Source organism: Schistocerca serialis, chromosome 5, assembly GCF_023864345.2.
Source record: "Schistocerca serialis cubense isolate TAMUIC-IGC-003099 chromosome 5, iqSchSeri2.2, whole genome shotgun sequence".
Classification (NCBI taxonomy): Eukaryota; Metazoa; Arthropoda; class Insecta; order Orthoptera; family Acrididae; genus Schistocerca; species Schistocerca serialis.
The window spans coordinates 710,878,461-710,901,168 of NC_064642.1; the positions used below are offsets into that span (position 1 = coordinate 710,878,461).

At 47.0% G+C, this 22,708-nt stretch overlaps 1 protein-coding gene across 5 annotated transcripts in view; it reads right to left on the reverse strand.

Annotated features, from left to right (window-relative positions):
• LOC126481055 (uncharacterized) overlaps nucleotides 1-22,708 on the reverse strand; it is a 1,230,708-nt gene that overhangs the window by 4,380 nt on the left and 1,203,620 nt on the right. For all 5 annotated transcript variants that reach the window (XM_050104539.1, XM_050104538.1, XM_050104537.1 and 2 more), the window contains 2 exons: nucleotides 718-843; nucleotides 2-139 (listed from right to left, as the gene is read on the reverse strand). In XM_050104539.1, the coding sequence (XP_049960496.1) occupies nucleotides 2-139; nucleotides 718-843 (264 nt within the window). The remainder of the gene's footprint in view (nucleotide 1; nucleotides 140-717; nucleotides 844-22,708) is intronic.

Below are 22,708 nucleotides of genomic sequence, written 5' to 3' on the forward strand. Positions count from 1 at the left end.
CCAGCCGCAGCTCATCCTCGGCTTTTGCGAACTGTTCTGCGAGCACATCGCCTTTGTCCTTCCGGTCCCAGACGATCTGCTCCAAGCCCACTGCGAATCTCTGGATGTTTGTAAATGCTCTGCGGAGAGCTTCCCCCTTCTGAAATCAAAAAAAGACAATTATTTTTCTCCATATAAAGGAGTATATACGAGGTATTGTGGTCCTGCTATAAAAATGCTAACTATGTTGCCACTTAAGTTGTTTGTTGGATATGCGACTCATTTAAATGATACTATGTATTAATAAATCTGCCTTCAAGTCACATTTATACTGTACTTATTTTGCGGATTGCGTCTTGAAAAATGTGGTATCATTAACACCACCACCACCAGCAGGCACATATTTCATTTCTACAACATGCAAAGTTGCAAGCAATCTAATCACTGTCCACCTATAACGCTGTGGTCAGAACCTGACTAGTTTGTTGTTTGGTGCAGAAAACATGTATCAACAGCTTGCATCTGAGTATGCAGTTGCCAGTATCAAATTTCACTGTCACAAATGAGTAAAATACATGTGACTGAAAGCATATTTATTAATGCATTACTTCATTCAATCTAGTTACAAATCACGAAAAAGTAATGGAAAAATTAAATGCGTATTTTACAATTACAAAACGGACATTTTCTTTTGGGCTCGTTAGATGAGACTTATTTTTTAGCGTAAATTGTACACACCTCCAGGCCATTGAAGTGATCGGATGGCAGGCACTCGTCCATATTAGGCAGCTCAGGCAGCCAGGGGTATTTCTTGTCCTTGAATTCACTTTCAATGTCGGAATTACCGTGGAAGACCTCCTTCGACTGCAACAGAACAGAGAACAACGCATAAGAACTTTTCGCCGAGCCAGATCTCTGTAAGACAGTATAAAACACAAGCTCTGAAATGCCGCGCTGAGTAGACCAGAATCGGAGCAAAGCAACACGTTCGTGTACTCTCTGTCTTAAAACGTTGCAGATGAGCACTAGGAAGACCGTGGGAGACATCTAGGTAAGTTCACATTACGGTGGAATTGTCCACGCGCTCTTGGTTCAGGGACGAAAAAAAAAATGTTGTTATGTAGAGCTATTGTTCAATGAAGGGAAGGTAGGTTTCTACTGTCGACATTGCAATGATTTGAAAAGAATCACTAGGTGAGCTAGATAAACAACGTCGTCTTGTAATTTGAAAAAGCACCACAGCACCTGTCAGGCGCCATTTAGTGGGGAGAACACTTCAATACCTAAAATGATGTGTGGGAGTTTACGTTGGCTAACACCTTCCTAACACTGTGACACTACACATGGGCTTTAAATCGAGGTCTTGAAGAATAGGTGTTTGTGAGACAAAATGTGATAATAATTATGTTTCACCAAGATCCCACAAAAAATCAATTCCAACAGAACAACAAGCACGAACTGTCCAGATCGCAGCTAGTTTTCTCGGCTGCGCACGGCACTCGAAACTAAATCGAGACCCGGTCACTGAGCGCTCTGCTCACAACGCCCTCCCGCAGGAGACGACGGCGAGGGGTGGAGAGGAGAGGAGAGTTGCGCCGCTCAAGGGGGATTCCGAAGACGTTCCGAGAATCCTTGGCCCCGCGCCACCCGACGCCCAGGGCGAGCTCCTGTTTGTTCCCTGCTACCTGTGCCTCAGGGGACTTTCCCCGCCGGTTATGCCAACAACTTGAATCCGTTGCTTCTGTGATACACTTTTAATTAGGAAAGAACAGCACCTAACATCATTCGAAGGATTCAACATCTGCACCCTGTGCATCCAATAGGTGTAACAACGTATGTGGATATGAAATGGAATGTCACATAGGTTCAGTCGTAGGTAACAGAGACGGAAGGCTTCACTGGTAGAGTACTAGGGAAAGGTGATCAGTCTAAAAAGGACTCTGGTTACAGAATACTTGTGAGACATGTCAAATAGCGCTAACAAGGAATACCGATCACATGTAAAGACGGGCACAACGAATGGTCGCAGATTTACTTGACTCAAGGGAGAGTGTCACTATAACGGTGAAAAACGTGATCTGGCCGACGCCTGAAGATGTACGCCAAATATCCCGCGAAAGCCAACATATACAATCTCAACAACAAGTATTACGCGAGGAATCAAGGAATATACTACAGCCCCCAACCATCGCCTCTGCAGGAAGCGACAAGACAAAATTACAATAGTTAAACGCGCACATAACTATTCATGCAGTCTTTCTGTCCGCGATCCACACGCGACTGGGTCGCGAAGAAACGCTAAAACGTGGTCCAGTGGAATGCGCAGTCTGTCAAGTAATAATCAGTCTGTTCCTCTCTTCGCGGTTCCTCCATGAAAGACACTTAGGGTAGTACAGTGTTTAATTTCTCGCTTAACACTGGCTTCTGGAAATTTGTAAGTAGGCTTCCACAACCAGTGTCAGCCGTATTTGCTGAGTCCGACACACTTGAGCATTATTTTATGGGGGGATGCACGAATTTCACGTGTATACTCATTTTATTTTTCCGGAGTCGTATCAATGAACCGAAATCTACCACCTGCTTTACACTCGACTGGGCGTATGTGACGATTCCATGTCTTGTCCCCATAAAGTTGCCCCGTCGCTCTATCCAGCGCATCGCAGAGGGTAAGTTCAGTTTCCACCTACACAAAATGATTTTGTGCGACACAGACTCTTTTATTAAAAACGAATGCTTCAAAATCAATGCATTCGTGGTGTTATGTTTGTGATGAATAATAAGGTATATACTCATTTGGATGCTAAGCTGTTGGATTGAGGACAATGGAGAATTACAGAAGAGATCCATCCACAGTGTGAAAGTTTGCTGTGGATTTTTCCATATTGGGAGGGAAAGCTGTTGTGGTAACAGTAAGTGCTGTGTGATATGTCAGTACACAGTGCCGGTAGCAGGATTCTACAGTACGTCCGGGTAGTTCGCGACTTCTCCTCAATGGCTGCAGTGGGCTCTCGCGTAAGAACCTAAATATACGCAGACACAACAGCACGCGGCGGCAACAGAATGCGCAGAGACGTCGCGGAACCTTGAGTCTAGGAAGGGGGGAGGCAAGAGGAGAGGAAGGGGAGTATGGGGTCGAGACGAGGAAAGTGGTGGAGAGGGGCGGCGTGTCTGCAGCCGGTATGCAGATGAAGGGGCAGAGAGTGCAGTTCTGCGTAGAGCGGCGCGACTTCACGGAAGGCGGCGGCCGCTTCTCGGAGTGACCGCTGCGGAGACCGGGAGGAGAGGAGAGCGTGGCCCTGGAACGGAGTCACGCGACCGCGGGGCGCCCCCCCACAGGCGGATTTGAAAAACGAGACCCGACCAGCCCGGCCGCACAAGAAGCGAAACGAGCCGCGCCGTCCGCAGTGTGATTGCCTTACGACATAATTGTCGCTGATTATTCCGGCAGGTTTTTTTCACGCCGCGACCGCTTCTCGTCCCCGCCCTCCCTGCTGTGGCCGACAGACTCGTCGTGTGTAGACGCCACTCTCCCCGGGCTGCCGCGCCAAGAGGACACAGTCGCTACTACAACATCAGTGAGCCAGAGTAGACTCATCGCTAATAGGCTACGAATCCACAATATAAAACAATGTAATGTGCGTACATCCGATAATGAAGGGTAAAGCTTTTAGGTTGTTAGGCAGCGTCATGTTCCTCTTTAGTTTCTTCTTAAACAATCGACATTTCGCCCCCTCTGCTGGATTCTTCTCGGGATTTTCTGGCGCTTCCAGATCGCTGGAAAGAAGACATCGAAGAAGAACCCAGCAGGGGAATTAAAACATCGATTGTGTAAGAAAAAATTGGCAGGAACATGACGCGGGCTAACAATCTAAACTATTTTACCTTCAGTAACGACATACTTACATGGACGAGATAATGTTAGACTACACAATCGCCATTCTGTCTCTGCGTCCTACCATCTAGTGCTATGCCTGCAATAATATTAAGTTACATGCCTATAATTTATACCAATTTAGGTTTACACTAATAGCTTTCTAAAGACATGTTGGTCGACGAAATCGGATGAAGCGTTTACATTTTGGAAATTCGTTGCTGATAACGTCCGCACCCCAATAGCTGAGTTGTCAGCGCGACAGAATGCCGCTCCTAAGGGCCGGGGTTCCAATCCCGGCTGGGTCGGAGATTTTCTCCGCTCAGGGACTGGGTGTTGTGTTGTCCTATTCATCATCGCAAGTTGCCGAAGTGTCGTCATATCGAAAGGCTTGCACCCGACGAACGGTCTACGCGACGGGAGGCCCTAGTCACACGACATTAATTTTTATTAATAATTTAACGTGGAGTGACCACACAACTCACACCGACGGGAAAGCAGACGCGAAACTAAGATTTGTTGGAATATTCTAATGTACTTGAATTCACATTAAAGTCTCTGTAAGTCGATCTATATACAGATAGTTGTGGGTCCTCGGCTGTTCAGCAAAAAATTTCGAATCAAAACACCTACAGGGATATAAATTTCCAGTTGTTATTTTACTTGAGCAACCAGTTTCAGCGCTACATTACGCTATCTTCAGGCCCCTTACCGACGCGTAGGGAGAATCCCACCTCTGATCCAGTCAAAATTGGGGCCAGCATTCAGTGACTGGTACCCGCAGATTTTTGACTCTGTGATGCCTTCGATCATCACTTGCCTCTATTCTGACTGCACCAGAGGTGGTATTCTTCCTACGCGTCGGTCAGGGGTCCTGACGATGGCGTAATGTAGCGCTGAAACTGGTTGTTCAAATAAAATAACTGGAAATTTAGATGGCTGAAGGTGTTTTGATGCGATGTTTTACATTGAATTCACATACGGACGCAATTACTCACTGGTCCCTCGTTCAACTAATTCTCGAGACTAGTTCGTCGCTCTGAGATCCGCATGATGTCGGATTAACAGGAGAGTTAGAAGTGAAGAAACTAATCCTGGTTCATCACGTGGCTCGACTACCACGACAGAAGAAAGCATCAGCGACCCCTTTGTTCATACGTCAGTTCTACTTTTGCAAGTCGGCAAATAACGGGCGCAGACTGCCAGCCCTATGAGAGCGAAGCTGCGCTTCTTCCCCGCAACTCTCCTCCGTCCTCGGGCGGTGTATGTTAACGTTTGTTAACGCCCGTGGCCAACCGCCACGATAAGCGTCCACACTATACAGGGTATTCGGAAATTCCCGTTACAAACTTGTAGGACTAGTAAACGGAGTGAGTACATCATATTTTGAACAGGAACGTACTGTTTCCGTTCTACGACCGTTTCAATTCAGATCGTCTGCTGAGGAGTGGGAAAAGTCTCAGAGTTGCTTGCTTACGTTTGCTTTCGAACTGATACCTAATAATTGTACTGTGTCACGCCTACTTCAATTCCTCGAGCAGAAGTGGATGAGTGAAACAACGGAATGACTTGAAACCATACGTACTTACTCTCCTCTACAAGTCCTAGAAGTTTGTAACGTGAATTTCCGAAAGCTCTGTATAGTGTAGAAGCTGCGGTATTTAAAGTGCTTGTGAGCTGATGAGTTCACTCAAATGCACCGGTAGGATTCGCGGCTATGACCCTCTGCCAAAGTGTGGAGTATTAATGGATTAGGTGGCTAGGTTGTCGCCTCGTTAGCAGCGGGGACTGGTGCAGGTACAGGCACGGCAAGGGCGCGTTCGTGCCGGCAGCTGTCGCCACGGGCTGTCGCAATTAGGAGCGACCTGTCCACTGCTGCGCTCTGTGATTAGGCCGTTCGCTAAGGCTCTCATTACGCGCCGGCGGGATAAATTATGTTTCATTAGAGCACGCCACGGCCCGGCGTCAGTACAGTACGGCCGTTTTGCGCGCATGCGTGCGACGCGGAGGAGCAGAAAACTACACAAAAACAAAAAAGGGTCCAGGGTAGGGAAGGCAGCGAGGATGGAAATCCGGAGCAGTGCCGCAGGCGCGAGACATCGCGAGTGGCGGACGGACGCTGTTCTCGCTTCTGGCCCACGACCTGACTGCGACATCGGGATAGACTCAAATCACCACCTCAGCTGCTCGTTATAAAATGTATTAATTTTCCCTACCAGCTGCATTCATCGATTATCATCATGTGGCAAGTGCCTGGAACCTTGTCAGGTGCTTCGGCAGAATGTAGCTCTATAGCTAATCTCATTGTACAATGCCGTTAAGTGTAAATATCATCGTAACGTAGGAACGAAACGGCATTTGTCCCCGATGGCATTACATCATAAGGCCAGATACAGAACTATTACTACTGAAACTCTCTCGATACATGCCAAAGCACTCGAAGCACTTGTCACGTCGTATTCCCCAAACGCAACTGGTACTTAAATGAAAAATTTCCTGAGCATCAGCTGAGAGGAGATTTACATACGTCTTCAAAGTATCAACAGCTGTAGCAAAGCATATATGTGGAACATGAATGAAGTATTTCATGTCTTGGAAACTACTGAGTGAGATTTCTGTACATGACATTTACGATTGCCTTCCTACACAGGAAGTTGTTACCAGGAGTTTCGGAGCTAAATAACGTTGTTTCGCACAAGCACTAAGATATTTCGCTGTGATAGTTAACACTTTCCTAGAGCCTTCTACCAACAGTCGAATTGTTTGCCCGAAAACGAGCAAGTGCTTCACGGAAATATCGCGGTGTACTGCGACAATATCCGCGCGTCTATGCAGCAAATTCAAATGTCGTTAAGAGCCACTCCTTTTCGATTACTGACTGTGGGGTTTCGACGCTTAGACCACGGATGGGTAGCTACAAAACCACTAAAAGGCTAGTTCCTTGCTTTTTTTGTCACGGTCTTCCGGCTGACAGCGTGCAGCGCCCAATGCAACCCACCCTTTGCCTGTGCCTCGACGTGTACGTCGCTGCGCCACGGGACTTCAGAGCGCAATATCAGTCCGTCCGTAGCATGTGGGATAAAATGATCTGAATAGGTGAAGAACGCAAGCGGTGTGTTGGCGTGATGAGAACGAAGGCACGACTTTGGCCCCAGCGGCGGAGGCGTTCAGTATGTTTGAGAGCGTGTGTTTGGCGTTAGCTCGTCCCCCGGGCCACGCACAATGGGCGCCGCGTGGTGCCGAGGAGCTGGCCACCGGAAGCCCGCTTCCTCCGCGTCTTCTTCCGACGACCAGCCCGCGCTGTCGCCACTACTTCCACCGTGCGCAGCACATGCTCACCGTCTCCTTTACACGTACAGGTTGCGGCGCACCCCGTATCTTACACTTTCATATATCTCCCAGGACAGCAATAAAACTTTTAAAGAATCTCATCCGCACTGATGTCAGTCTGAGCTACATATGAATTACGTTTTCAGAGCTTCTTAAGACTGATTGTAACCGATATGGTACTGAGTCTGGATTAAGAAATGGAAAAAAAGACAAGTGATGCCCTTAGGCTGTTACGAATAAATGGCGGAAGATGTGTGTGTTCGTCGTATTTGTGTAACTAGGAAAAGGACTTTATACAATGAAATGCACAACACTTGCGGAGAGCGTGTCCTAGTCTGGAAGATTTCTAAGGAAACAAGTTATTTAATAATTTACATTCCACTGAACAAAAAAATCTTTTTGAAACGGAATGACAGAGGAAATCAAAATTGGAAGATGAATGTTGCTACGGTGCATTTTACTATCGATCTTGTTCAACAGTCATTCGGCAGCGATAGGCAGAATCGTACAAGAGAGGAAGAGGTACATAAGTGGGAGGAAATAAAGTGCATACAGTTTCTTCGTGATGCGACGTTATTAGCTCAAGATGTGAGGACAATCAGTGGCAGTTCAAAAGAACTGAGAAACACCTGTGAACAACAGGGTATGAAGATGAACCCATTTGTTATTGCCAGGGAAAAAAGGGAAGATAAATTCAAGGATTGGGACAGTAATTGGTAACGCACGACAATATTTTTTGATATTTGAAACCTTAACAACAAGTGAAAACAATAGCAACGACAAAGGATACTTTTAGAGAAACACAGAAAATTATGCATGAGTCCTTCGATAAGAAGCAGTGTGTAGCCTTCCATGGTCTGAAAAGCGCGCGCGCACGCACCCCCCCCCCCCCCCCCACACACACACACAGAGTCAAATCGGTAAGAGTAGTGTATGAAAGCTTCTGAAGTGTGAATATCGCGAAAGACACAAGGTATTAAAATGGTGGAGGAGGAAAAGATAATTGCTAAGGTCAGTCAAGATTCAGGACAAAATCTCGCTGGGTTACAATGAAACAGATACTATAATAATTCATATTTTAGAAGAACTGTAAATGGGCGATGGGCGTAAGGTTATAGGACACAGCAGAAGTCAGCTAATAATATGATCACTATAAACTCGCCAAAGTAGGAAACTAAAACCTTGGTGGACATGAGGCACGGAGACCTTGCTGCGAAAGATGTGCCGCTACGGAAAGAGCACGAGTGATGATGACGGTATAATAATGTCACCGGAACAGGGAGCACGCCTACCCGAAAAGATGCTGAGCAGCGACAATCTGGAAATTTTACTCGAGAGCTCTTATCCGGATGCACGTAACTTGGCGATGTTAAAATACAAAAGTAAACTATTTTGTGTACGTTGGCCCGCAGATTGTCATGTGTTCCCCGAAGTCTTTTTCGTGAGGTTTTCATTGGCAGCGCCGGCGCATACTAAGCCATGGGACGTGACTGCAGGCGGCCGAGCAGGGCTTTTGCGCTGCAGTCGAGATTCACCCGTAGAGGAGGTGCATCAGCGCAGACAATGCGCGGCATCGCGAGCTGACAAAGGCAGCCGCAGAGGCAGCGGCAGGCGGTCGCTGCTTCCTCGTTACGTAAGCGCAGCATCCGTGGCCTTCAGCACGGAATGATGGCAAGCCTCGCGACACCTCATGCAAGGCACAAGTGCTGCGCGCCTTCCAGCTAGAGGCGCTACTCGTATTTCTCTCCTCCGCAGTTTAATGCTGTAACCCACGTATAGCGGCGAGCCTGTCGAAGATATAGCATCTGTGCCACGCGAAACGCTCGGTGAAGCAAATTAATGTAACGAGTAATCATAGCGTTTACTGCCGATATTTGCAAAAAAGAAGGGGAAATTACATCTAAAAAACAAACGCTTTTTGAAGCACTGGATGAAAGGTTACAATCGCGACTTAAAGCCTTCATTCAACGCGACGCGGTTGTTGAATGGTACACGGTCTATACCAGACCGCTTTTCTAACTTATTCAGTGTTTAATTTCTACAACACGACTCTTCTCTTTAATCTCAGTCAACTGATATGACACCTCTTAAGCCTAGCTTTTCCCAGTGCGAAAGCAAAATCGTTTGTGGAAGTTGTAAGGAGGAGTCCAATGAATCACAACTCGATGGAAGAAACAAATAGCAGAATTACTCGTTGGCAATGAGACCCCGAGAGGGAGGTGCGCGGAAAGAGTTTTTCTGCCACGTGCACAATATCACTTTTGCACGCAGCATGTAGCATTCGTATTGTAGGGTATCTCTTGTGTGTGTAGTGTGGTACCATATTCAAGTTGTATGATGAAGAGAGAACGGAGAGGGGATGAAACCCGGTACCGACATATACCCAACTCAAATGGTGCAAATGGCTCTGAGCACTATGGGACATCTGACGTCATCAGTCCCCTAGAATTTAGAACTACTTAAACCTAACTAACGTAAGAACATCACTCACATCCATGCCCGGGGGAGAATTCGAACCTGCGACCGTAGCGGTCACGCGGTTCCAGACTGAAGCGCCTAGAACCGCTCCGCCACAGCGGCCGGCTATACCCCACTCCTCTTGAATAGTAGTAAGGAAGCCGCTGGACTTAGCGTCCTATCCGACGGACGGATTACCACCAACAGTATCACATTCCCTCGCTTCATGACACATTGCATACAGGTTTGCAATTTAATCCAGGACACTGGGGCAAAGTTTGGTGATCAGGGACTTCCGACCACCACTACTCCTTCCCTTGCTGGCCAAATACAGCCGGTGAATACTTCTTTCCCCAGCAGGATTCGAACAGACTATCTCCAAGCCGAGCGTTACTTCATGCGTATTATTATAGCCTACGTAATGAAGTATTTTTCGAGACAGGTGCCATGTAAGCATATTCTCATCTTATTATTTCTTTTCCTCGAGAGCCCGTAAACTACATTTCAAAGGCATACGCCATTGTAGGTGCTGCAATTCTAATAACAGTTCAATTATTAGTGGGGATACAGGGTTTCATTTGAAATTACTTCGCATGTTCCTCAATCATAATTTTCTGTGTTAAGAGCCCATCCAGATGTCAGTGGGTTGTGGGCCGTTGTGGCGATGCGATACGCCGCGGTCACGTGCAGGTGGACAAACAGCGCTAAATTAGACGAGCGGTCCCAGCATAAGGCGACACCCGGCCCGACGCGGGCGACAGCGCCTTATTCGGTGCAGGCGTGCAGTGATACTGTATTCTGTTTACGCCCGCACAGCGCTACGTGACTCAGCGTGCTGCCGCAGCACGGCTAGGGCGGCGGGCGCTTTTCCACGCCACCCCGCAAACAGTCTGCACAAGCGCACACGGCTCACTAGCCTACTTAAGACACTAGCTCTACACTCCCCAGGTCTGAAATCTTATTGACCGCTAATACAAGGCACGTTCTCCACCAAACACGCTTTAGTACATACGTGGTCAGTAGGGAAACGCGATAGGATCATTACTGTTCTTGTTATACTTTTATTAAAGTATTAAAGACTTATTAGTCAGTGGTAGCGTCAGCTGCAGTCTGAGGCAGTTACCCTCGCTGTTGAAGCATTCATTAGTCCTGAGACTGGTTTGATGGAACTCTACACGTGCAATATATCCCGTAGGAGTCTTCATCTCTGCATAACTGCTGCAACCTACTTGCATCTGTCTGGTCTTCCTATTCGACCCATCACTCAAGCATCCGCGTGCGCGCCCACACACACAAACACACACACCTACATCCATTAATAAATTACCTATTCCTTGACGCCTCCGCCTATGTCCCATCAATTATCTCTTCTTTTAATCCGCCATACATCTAGCTACATAGTTTTCAGAGTTGTTTTGCACTTCCACGTTTCAGAATCATCTATTCTCTTCCTGTGTGTGCTGATTATAGTCACCGAGCGAGGTGGGCAGTGGTAAAACATTAGACTCACATTTGGGAAGAGAGCGGTTCAGATCTCCGTCTGGTCATCCAAATTTACCTTTCCTGAGGCTTCCCACACTCAATTAAGGTAAATCCCGGGGTGGGATTCCTTTCAAGAGGACACGGTCTATTTTGTTGCCCAATTGGAGCTCGTGTTTCATCTCTAATAACTTCATCGTTGACGGGACGTTAACTCTAATCTTCGTTCCCTTCTTTTTTTGTCTATCATCCACGTTTCACTCCCATGTAAGGCTACACTCCACACAAAAGCTTTCAGGAAAGGTTTCTTAACACTGTAAGCCGTATTATGTGTCAACAAATTTTTCTCTTCCAGGAAAGTTTTTCTAACTTCTGCATTTAATATCCTCTCGGAATAAAAATTGCATATTCGTACAGACAAAATATCAACATGGGGCTAAGAATAGATACCAGTCCCTAATGTGGACGAATATCTGTCTGTGTACTTCGCAACGAGGGAAAAATCATGGACATTGTTTGTGTTACTCCATATCGTTCCACAGACCTTTCCAAACAATCACATCGCTGGAGTTGACATATTGGCAAGCTACAATGCCTGTTCTCTATCTAAATATGAGCGGCAGACACAGTTTTTATCATTATTGCAGTTACTGGTGGCATAAACACGCTGAAACACGTTAGAAGTTTTTGAGAGAGATATGTCGAGTTCCTGGATGGTATCTAAAACCACAGGTTTAGCGAAAATAGTATGCAGCGTCCGCCGAGGAAACATTCATACAGTACAACACCGAAACCGTGGAACACGGATTCTGAACGGCTGTCAATCCACAAAGCACGAAATTCAGAGTCGTTTTTGGCCGTACGGAGTAGTATGCAGGTTGTCTGCCGACAAAACAACAAGGTATTCGTCTCAAGTTTTTTTTTACTACGTGCGCTCCTTTCAAAACGAAAAACGATACAAGGAAGACGGAGTAAGGTCCTCTGTTTGGACAGCGTCCGTGGTAGGGGAGGCAGGCCAATTAAGGAGAATGGTTTGAGAAGAAAACAGGGCGAGCGAGGCGCGTCATTAGAAGCCGCCGACACGCGAGCCGCGAGTCCGCAGCGTCGAGCGGCGCACCGCACCGAAGGCAATTACTGCTCGCACCTCCCACCTGGTGCTCTGACACTGCCGGCTTGTCAGCGGGCACTGAATACCAGTGTGCACTGCCGTGCTTTACATTTCGGCAGCTTGCGCGTAAACGTGGGCGTTTGTTTGCTCACGTGATTATTCAGCTCCTCTTCTAAGACTAGACGTATTACGTAGAACAGAAAATTCCAAATTGGTCACAGCAAATTGGACAGCGTATTTCTCTATCAGCAATCAGCTTTGCGAATCGTACGACACAGAATCGATTTAATATTTCTCCGACAATGTTACCACTTCCTATTAGTATGCCTGAACGTGCGAATTTGTTGGTAGCAAACGAACTAATTTCGCATTTCATACCTCAGTATATTCAGTAAATCATGATGTGCATTACACACAGATTAGACAATTTAACTGCAACTGAAATTCTCACAGCCTATTCACAGATGTCGCAGTTTTACACAGGGGTGAGACGTTAGTAAACTGTCGAGAAATACAGCAAGCCTAGCATATTATCAGTGTTTGGCGCAAAGACTGACAGTTGGGGGTCACAGAAATACTAAACAATCTACAATGGTCATAACATTTAGCACAAAATTCGGAAAAAGGTTAGCGATCGTTTTTAGCAATTACATCACATAATTTTGAGTGTAGATTGTTATTAAACTTCTTTTATTGAAGTTTGTCAGCTTCAGGTCACACAAATATTATTAGAAAGTCATCAGGTGACCTACAAAAAAAAATAAAAATGGCGAATAATAAGTATCTTTCCGTCTTTTTAAACAACCCATCTGCCGATGTCCCAAGAAGTCGAAACGGGATATGACGCCATTTATAAGGCCCGACGCTGAAAAAAATAGAATAAAAATTTTTGTTCACATGACGACCACTATGTTTCCCTTAGGCAGTATGCCCTAACCTGCTGAGTCGCAGTTACTTCATTTAAAATATTCCTTATCGCGTATTTCGGAACGCGCTGTAAGAAAAATTATAAAATAAAATAATTGCGATCTAAAAAACAATTATCTGTGTAAAATCGCCAACGGTACAAGACCGTCGTCGCTTATCGCGTACGTGGTTCTGAAAATTGCTATACGAGTTAACTGATCGCTCGGGTGGGTTAGAGATTACATTCGGTACTCGAAGCAGCCTCCCACGAAAGATATGTTTAACATAAACATATGCAGAAGGGAAAACGATTCTGGTCGGCTAGACTGTGACTGCAGCGCCAGCACACCGTGTCGTGGTTTAGTGGCCGCAGAGGCCCGTGTGTACGCTAGTTGGAAGAGCGCGGCCTAGGTGTGAGTACACCGCGGCTGTCGCGAGGGCGGCGCTTTCCCAAGCGCACGGGCGGGCTCGGTTTGACCCGTCACATGGCTCCTCCCAGCCACGCCGGTATCGGCCGCCGCATCGCCACACGCCCGCCGAGGTGGCCGACCCCTACAGTTTCTCACGTACCCCGCAGTTCGCGTCAGCCCGAGGTGACGCTACGTCAAACGCGCGAGCGACACTGCGGCTTCGCTCTACTCTACGCGAGCTAGTTTTCGGGGAATTCCGCAGTGTCCTTTAAAATCATTATTTCGTCACAGCAGTTTTCGATTTAATATCTCGGGCAACTTGGCAATGAACGGTAAGTGCCTGCTCATTCACGGTTGACTAGTGACTGACCTCATCCTACTTTTGTTTTATCATTATTCTCCACTCCGAGGGTTAGAGCGGGCTCATTGCATACCCCGGCTTTTTTCGGCCAAAGCTCTACATTCTGGGAGTGGGACAGAGGAATTTCCAACTGAGAATATTTGTGAGGGGATTACTATCTCTGGCATTTCCGTTACAAACCAGGGAAATCTCTCGAAAACGTAGGGCAGAATCGAGGGAAACGAGGTATTTTTATGTGTAAGAGAACAAGACTGATGATACATTCGACGTCTGCCGCACTGAGCCACTCCAAGGGGCAATCCACAAAGGATGTGCTACTGCACGTACGTATGCAGTTCCCATTATAGCGTTCTTCGGCTCCTCGTCACCATGCACTATAGCACAAATCTGTACGGTTTTATTATTATTAACGACAATTTCTACTAGATGCTACGTAATGATGGTATCGCAATATATGAACAAGACTAGTCTTTGTCCACCTGTCGCATCGTCCAGCTTGATGCTTCAATAGTAAAGAGCATGTCTGGGAACCGAAAGGTCGTGGGATCGAATCCCAGTCAAAATCTAAATTTTTTGGTCTGCCTTTATTCTAAGCTTTATCTCCCACTGATGTGATGCCAGTGTGCCAGGAACGACACGTGGTTCGTATTCACTTTTCGTTAATAGGATTACTAGAGCAGGCTAAGTGCACTTCAGTCGCCGCAAGGGGCGTCCAATTGAAAGGCATCAAGCGGCTGAACAACTCTATCGAGGGACAGCGTTATGATTACTGTTTGTGATGTTATCACACAACTAAGGACTGTACGCTTGTCCCTTATTAGGGACCCGCCATTGTACCTACATAGTGACCAATAAAATACTTGCAGCTATAAATAATACTTTCTCCTCCCCAGGCAGGATAGCCAAGTAAAAGCAATGCGTTTCGGAATTTACTATTATTCCACTGCGCGGGCACTTGATCCCCGAATGTGAAACTATGTCTGTGGCGCAGACGTGGAGCTGGAACAGTGTGTCCCTACGACTGACTGAAGCCTCCCGGACGCTGCGCGGGCCGTGACGGCTGGCGGCTGGAGGCGCAGCCGGCTAGGTGAGGCAATGGGAGGCGGCGCTGACGTCACTGGCCGAAATACAATGAAGCGTGCCTGCAGCTCCGTCACCACTGTACTCACCTCCGGTCTGCCGCCGCTTACCGCCTTCACTACGCTACACTTTCGATCTGCTGTCTTCTACTATGCAGCATGCCAACACAAGACATCTACTACTGTCACAGTTTCTACGAGCAAGGCTAGTACAACACAGGACAACACAGGTAGCTTTAGCTACATCTACGACAACCACTCAGAAGCACAAGTCAACTGAAAAGCGTGTGAAATAAACAGACAGAATGAGTTTCTACTCAGCCACTCGCACAGCACCCGTCGCTCCGCTATGCACACACTTCTCGGCTAGACGGCAGGTCATTATTGCAATACAGTCGAGCGTTAAGTGACCTCGAATGTTTTCTTATCAACGGTGCACTTTTATTCCCGTGAACCCTAACGGACGGGGTTGCTGGGAAAGTGGAGGCTAGCTCCGCTCCGCAATTAATCCAGTATCAGACGAGTCATGAGAGAGTAAACGGTAGTCAAGACTGTAGCCTGTTTTGAAATAGGCCAACGGACACCAGCTTACACTCTGAATGGCTAAATGATAAAATTAAAAGTCGGTTATACCAATATCACCAGCCAATCACTTGTTCTCTCACCAGACTGCCGCCACAAGAGGGCGGAGTGAAAATTTCCAAAATTCTCCTACAAGGCTGACAAATAATGCGTGGCAAATTTGCTTTCAAACTCTCGCCAAGCTAACTACTAATGCAAGGGTGATATACAGAGGTAATCAATGCCTAAATCTTTCATGCAATCGGAACTGAAATCGTCTGGTATTAGAACGGGTATACGAGAAGAGCAGAACGAAACACTGCATGCCCCAATACCATAACATTTTTATCGAAAAGGTTGCCACCTACCGGAGGAAAAATGGCACCGGCGATCACTATATCAGCGTTAATCACTTTACCTCTGCGCCGCAGGCCGACAAACCGACTTACTGTTTTTACTACTTAATGACTATGGTTAAAAGATGTAAAATAATAAACACATATGATAAAAGAGTATACAAAATTTCACTTTTTGTTAAAATCTGTGGAAAGAGGGAAATGGACGTATACCAAAAAAAAAAAAAAAAAAATGTGGAGAGACTTTGCTCGATCAGCAATAACAGCCGGCCGATAAAACCCGAAAAAAGATAATGAATTAGTCTCTCTTAAACATAATACGCAAAATAATAAACCTTTTTCACGATCATCTTAGAGTTCCCTAAAGTTTAGGTGAGTTATGCTCTTTGCAGTCTTCTCTAGCGAACACTTAATGTTATCATTGGAAATTAATATAGTACACTGGAGAATCCTCCCACCACAGGTGACCACGTGTCGGTTGGAGGGTAGCGTTCCACTGCTGCTTATGTGAAAGTGTTGGTCTATCGCGCGAATGACCCGCCCGGATTCGGTCCTCACCGCTCTTGATGATTTTAAAGTGGAGCAAAGTGCACTCACGCTATCGAGGAGCCACTTGGACGAGAGGAAGTGGCTCCGGTTATAAAGAAACCGCAAACGACGGCCGGGACAGCGGTGTGCTTACTCTCTGCCCTTCCATACAGTCATTCAATATGTACATTATGTCACGGCGACCTCAAGAGACATCATGCGCCCGATTGAATTAGATTCCGGTACCGCCAGACGACATCTAGTCAGAGCACGTGTCGGCGTGTTGTAGCGCGGCGAGATGAAAATGTACGCGAGGGTCGGCTGGTGGGTTGCAGAGCGGCGCAAGAAGCTGTAGTCGCCGCATTCCGGGGAATTTATTGAGTGTTGCGGGAGGCGGCGCTAATTGTGGCCGATGCCGGTGGTGGCGGCGGCCGTGAGAGTGGTCGCTTTTTGCCGCGGGGTGATTTGCCTGCCGTAAAACTGCGCCGCCGATCGTAACCGTGCCGTGGGACCGACCGGAAGCAGCCGCCGCACCACCTGGGCCGCAGGCAAAGGTGCTGCGTTCGTACCTTCCACTGTAGCCTCTTGTATCGATTCCCGCAAGCTCTCGAGAGATTCTTGTTCGGACTACGGAAATCAGGATCACTCCGATCGACGGCGCCGCGAACCTACTGAACTTCGTTCTGCTGTAAAGTACAAATTGTCATTTACGTTGTTTCTCGCTCTAGTAATATTGAGAGTGTGCAAATAAAATCCGGTATCAAGTGTGGAATTGTTACGTGGTCAATTAATGTGTCGAGAATAATGAAAATTTATGCAAGGGCGGGATTCGAATCCGGATTTCGGGGCAGTCACCTTAACCTTTATGTTATCTGAGCACGCATCCAGGCCCGTCTCAAACTTTTCTTGCAATTGGTTCAGAAAAAAAACACAGACGGTTCTGCATTCCCGAAGAGGTCACTAGGAAAACGGAACGGATATTATGCCGAACCGTGGCTTACTCTTCCACAAGGAATATATATCAATTTGACTGACAGTAGATGAATGGTGGTACGTAATACGTATGAAACCAATGAAGATGCAATGACATGATTTTATCAGTGTGTGTCATGGCATATCTATTACACTGGAACAGGGACTAGCAACCCGTCGAATCTTCATCAATCTTCAATGAGCTCCACAGATTTCATTTCAGTGAGACTAATTCAACTGAAACGGGCGGATCACTGCTGTATCATTCCCAGACGACTACTTGCTATTATTAATAACTTTCATTTAGGCTCAAAGACGTAAGTGGAGCGGCCTTCAGCTGCCGTAATAATATTTATCCAGAGACTCCTGCAATAATTTCACTTAATTTAAGAAGTGAAGAAATTTGCACTAGTGTACGGTTTGTTTTTACCTCCATGCTACGGTAGAGGGTGGACATAATTAATTGTTGGGCTGTATTTTAACGTTGTACTTAGGCTGTGGGTCATGTCTTAATAAATACGGCGTGTGTATACAAGTTTTGTTTATTAATTACACATGCAGGTACGACGTAAGTTCATTTCTCTAGTTAGTTCTAGTTCGGAAGTCTTGGCACCAACAGAGAGCAGTGCATGATAGCATGTTATCTGTCAAGAAGGCAATGACAGCAACCAAACAAGAGATAAAATTTCCACGGAAGTCTTAATGCCTTCAAGCAGAATAGACGCCCAGCCCCCCCAGCTATGTCGATCAAAAGATCGTGTCGGTTTCTTATTCACAATGTTCTCTACGTCAAACACGTCAGAATGTAAAAATGAACAAGATTACGTCAGAGTTGACGTGAAACGAACTAGACACCGTAACAAAAGGAGGCTGCACGAGGGTATGGTGCTGTTACTGGGTGTGATGTCCGAAGCGGAACTAGAGCGCCGCTGAGCACGTCATGAAACACACAGTGTACAGCAGGGATCCGCCCACACGTAACCGGAAGTCGAGAGGCGGCAGACAAGGCGGCCCGCCGGCTCTACGACTGACAAGGGGCACAAAGGCTGCGGCGAAATAAGTAGGATAGCGAGCAGGCGGGCTATCGGGGATTCATTAGGCGTGCCGCGAGGGGACGAGACGGGGTGAATGCGGCCTGGCACGTGACGGCCGGCCCCCGCCAGGTGTCCGGCCAGCATCCGGGAGCCGTGCCCGGCGCACACACATCCGCACCGGCGGAGGGTCCGAGCCGCATTTCTCACACACAACACCTACGGGTAAGCTAACTCCTTCCGTGTTGCAATTCTGAGCGTTAATAAGACACATCTGGTCAAGAGCTGCTCGTGACTGTAACTTACACGTTATGGATATTTTTGCTAGTAATACGCTGTCTTAACTTCTTTCGGCAATATAAAACTAGCAGATGTAACACCCAAGTGGTCATTGGAAATGGAACTGTAGATCCGGCAAGTATTGGTCTTAAACAGGAAAATAAAATACAACGATTTATTGAGCTTTTTCCTACGCTTATTCATAAAGCTATGGAATTTTTTAAGTGGTCCTGACTATCTTTCTAAATAGTTCCGTCAAGTGTACCACTGGTAGCAGCTACGCTTTAGCCCGGCGCGTATGACTTATCTACCTGCCCGCCAACAAGACCCTTGCAAAACGTTCAAATGTGTGTGAATTCCTACGGGACCAAACTACTGAGGTCATCGGTTCCTAGACTTACACACTACTCAAAATTAACTTATGCTAAGAACAACACACACACCCATGCCCGAGGGAGGACTCGAACCTCCGGCGGGAGGGAGACCCTTGCACATAACTGATTCCGTCAGTTCGCTCAGTTCGAACTTTTAAGCGGACGCAAGCAACACTGTCTGGCAGAATTCGAAAAGAAATCGAACAGGTTTCGAAACTGTGGCAACCTAACCGTGCCAGAGCGCAAGCCTCCGTGAAATGTCAGGAGGCTGACTGCAGGAATCCCCAACATTTAGACGACGTGCGTCACCGACTGCCACAGTTAGGAAAAGAAGCGGCGTAAACACCGTATTAGAGCAACGCTCTGAATCTCATTGAAAGGCGAGAAAAACAACGGCGAAAAGTGTGTCGCCCGTAATGCCACGAAATGTCACGTTCAGCCGTAAAGGGAGGACGAGCGAGACGGCACGGGGAAAAACTGCTGACCGGACTGCTAGCCAGGGAATGTCCACCTACACGCAATCACTTTACTTGGGTCTTCAGAATCGAGGACCAACTGACGTCTCAACAGCTTCTTACATTATTCCAGCAGCTAATGTGAAATAAGATTTATTTCTTTTGATGGAACGGTGTGATAACCAGTATTTATAAAAAGGTTAACAATTAAAAAAATACAGAGACCAGGAGGCGGTGGCTACTGTCTTGCACCACGTACGAAGAGCTAAGACACGTGAGCCATTTTCCTGGTCTCCTTTAGCTTCAGTGGAGAGGGCTGCTAGAGAGCGAGCAGATCAGCTGTTCTGTTCCCGAAAACTCATATGAGTGCCGCACGCAGACACTACATACATTCCAATTTAATTATCATTTATGGGTGAAATGTTCAGTTGGCCGCTGGGTCGTACAGCATACGACTGAAACAGTAGCAAGCCAGATAAAGCTAAAATCAGCACAAATGGTTGAAATGGCTCTGAGCACTATGGGACTTAAACTTCTGAGGTCATCAGTCCCCTAGAACTTAGAACGACTTAAACCTAACTGACCTAAGCACATCACACGCATCCATGCCCGAGGCAGAATTCGAACCTACGACCGTAGCGGTCGCGCGGTTCCAGACTGTAGCGCCTAGAACCGCTCGGCCACCCCGCCCGGCTTAAAATCAGCACAACCTGAGATCTTCCCATCACAGCTACTTCAACGAACACGTGGTTGTCGGTTCACGTCTCAAATCATTATGATTTTTCTGAAACTGTCTTCAAATTTTCACATGTGGTAGAACCCAGAAAGTTTTACGCTCTGGCCATCTTCTAAAATTGCAAAATTCTGTTCCGGGCACGCATAAAAATGAAGAATCACACGAATTTCCACGTCAGTTACACCAAAATATAGGTAGTAGTTTTCGTTGTTCTACAGATGCGCAGACTATTTACAGATGGCCATCTCAATACTTTCGCGTGCGATGAGAATTTAGGCTGTAATTCCTTTTTTCGCCTCTTGTCAACAACGTAATTATCTAGCGGAAAAATGTTTTGCAATGCTATGACACACTAAAGTGAAATGTGCTAAAGATTGGAGTGTCTCCCGGCAAAACTGCGATACTGTAAGCGACCAACATGGAGAAAACTTTCAGCAAGCAGTTTCGACGATCGAAGAAAGTAAGGAAAACAGTATTAGCTGATTTCTGTGGCATACTGTCCCAGTGTCGTTACCAACAATATACAAATGGGAGGTAAAAAAAACCAGCGGCCTGAGTGACCATCATTAGAGGAAGAACAATAAACACATCAGAAATATTTAAACAGTTAAGAAAAGAAAGGAAATAGAGATGAACTTTGCCCTTCTCGTGTCCAGGTTACTCGAAAAGCTTAAGGTCAGATATTTTCATCAAAGAAAGACAGATGTGATAGGAAACGTCACGAGGCCTGCTTTTGGGATTTAATCGGTTCATCCACGTGCTGCTATTTTCCGAAGTGTGAGTGGGGTCGCTTAACGTGGGACGACCGAAAGCCGCGACAGAACTCCTGGGGACGTCGGTAGCTGTCTCTGGCAAGATGGCTTAGGCGACTCGCATCGATGGAAACGGCAGGAATGGAAAGAAGAGCCGGGCGCTGAGCGCGGATTCCGGCGTGCCGAGGCGCGGGCGCACAGCTGCGCCAGACGTCAGCGGGCAGCAATGTGCTGCGTGCGGCCGGGCTCCGGTTTCGTCGCCACCTGTTGCTGGGCACGCGTGGGACACCGCGACAGATAGCCAGCCCGCGGCGACACGCCGTCTGCGTCCCCCAGCCACACCGGCCGACTGCCGGCACAGGCGACCATGTCTGTGCTCGTGATTGGCGTCTAACATCTCACACGTCATCGCTACCGTTGAAACATTTATGTTTCCGTAATAGGCAGTCTGCCATCTGACAAACAGCACTTTCAGAACGAATGTTGCCGCGCGGAGTGGCCGCGCGGTTAGAGCCGCCATGTCACTGACTGCGCGGCTCTTCCCGCCGGAGGTTCGAGTCCTCCCTCGGGCAAGGGTGTGTGTGCTGTTCATAGCATAAGTAGTGTGTAAGTCTTGGGACCGATGACCTCAGCAGTTTGGTCCCTTACAAATTCACACACATTTGAACACTTTTGAGCAGAACAAATGTTCACTCTGCGGCGCAGTATGTACTGATTTGAAACTACCTGGCAGATTAAAAATGCGTCGGACCGAAATTCGACTGCACGAAAGGTAACGGTCCTAGGTTCGAATCCCAGTCCGGGGCACAATTTTAATCTGTCAGGAAGTTTCAACACTCGCATGAAAAGGAGAGAAAATTTTCGAGCACTGACAAATACTACAGAATCGACTAGTGTCAAGAATTCAGTACTGCAGTGCGATATTTCCAACTGAATTAAATCACGTTAGCGGGATGTCCAAGATCAGGCAAACTGGGACTAAAGAAAAGAGCGTCCGCCTGCACATCTACAGTTAACGTCGGAAAATAAATGTACAGTGCATGGCGGACAGTAATCTGTCACATTCCGATCGTTTACAGATCCATATCCATAGGAAGGCTACTGTCTGCTTGCCTCTGTACACGTCCTAAATTACCTTACGTTAGGCTCACGACCCCTATGCGACATATACGACTGAGGCAGTAAACGGTTACACAGTTTAACTCAAATACTTGTTTTTCTCCAGCAACGTTTCGCCAGACTGCGTTCAAGCCTCTGTCACATTTTCGAATACCCTGTACCGACCTTCTGGATTTCTTCGCCGTTTCCGAACTGATAAGGACACTTAACACTGCAGCAGTGCTTTATAACAGGTGATGCCTGAGTCCTTCATGCGTTTTCCATAACACACGCGTTGCCAGAACTCTGAACAAATCAAAATCTCTCTTTCGCTTTGGAAATAAAGGATTGCATGTCTTAGCTCCATCTCATATCTATTCGACGTAGTAACAATATTAGTCCACGTATTTACATCCGCCTCTGTGGCGGAATTGTCAGCGTACCTGACTACCATGTAGAGGAACTAGGTTCGGTTCGAAGAATTTTTGCTTTGTGGGAAGACTGGAGCGAGATGCACTACGCCTCTTGACGTCAACTGAGGTGAATGATAAGTATCCAAGGAAAGCTGACAACGGCCGGGACAGCG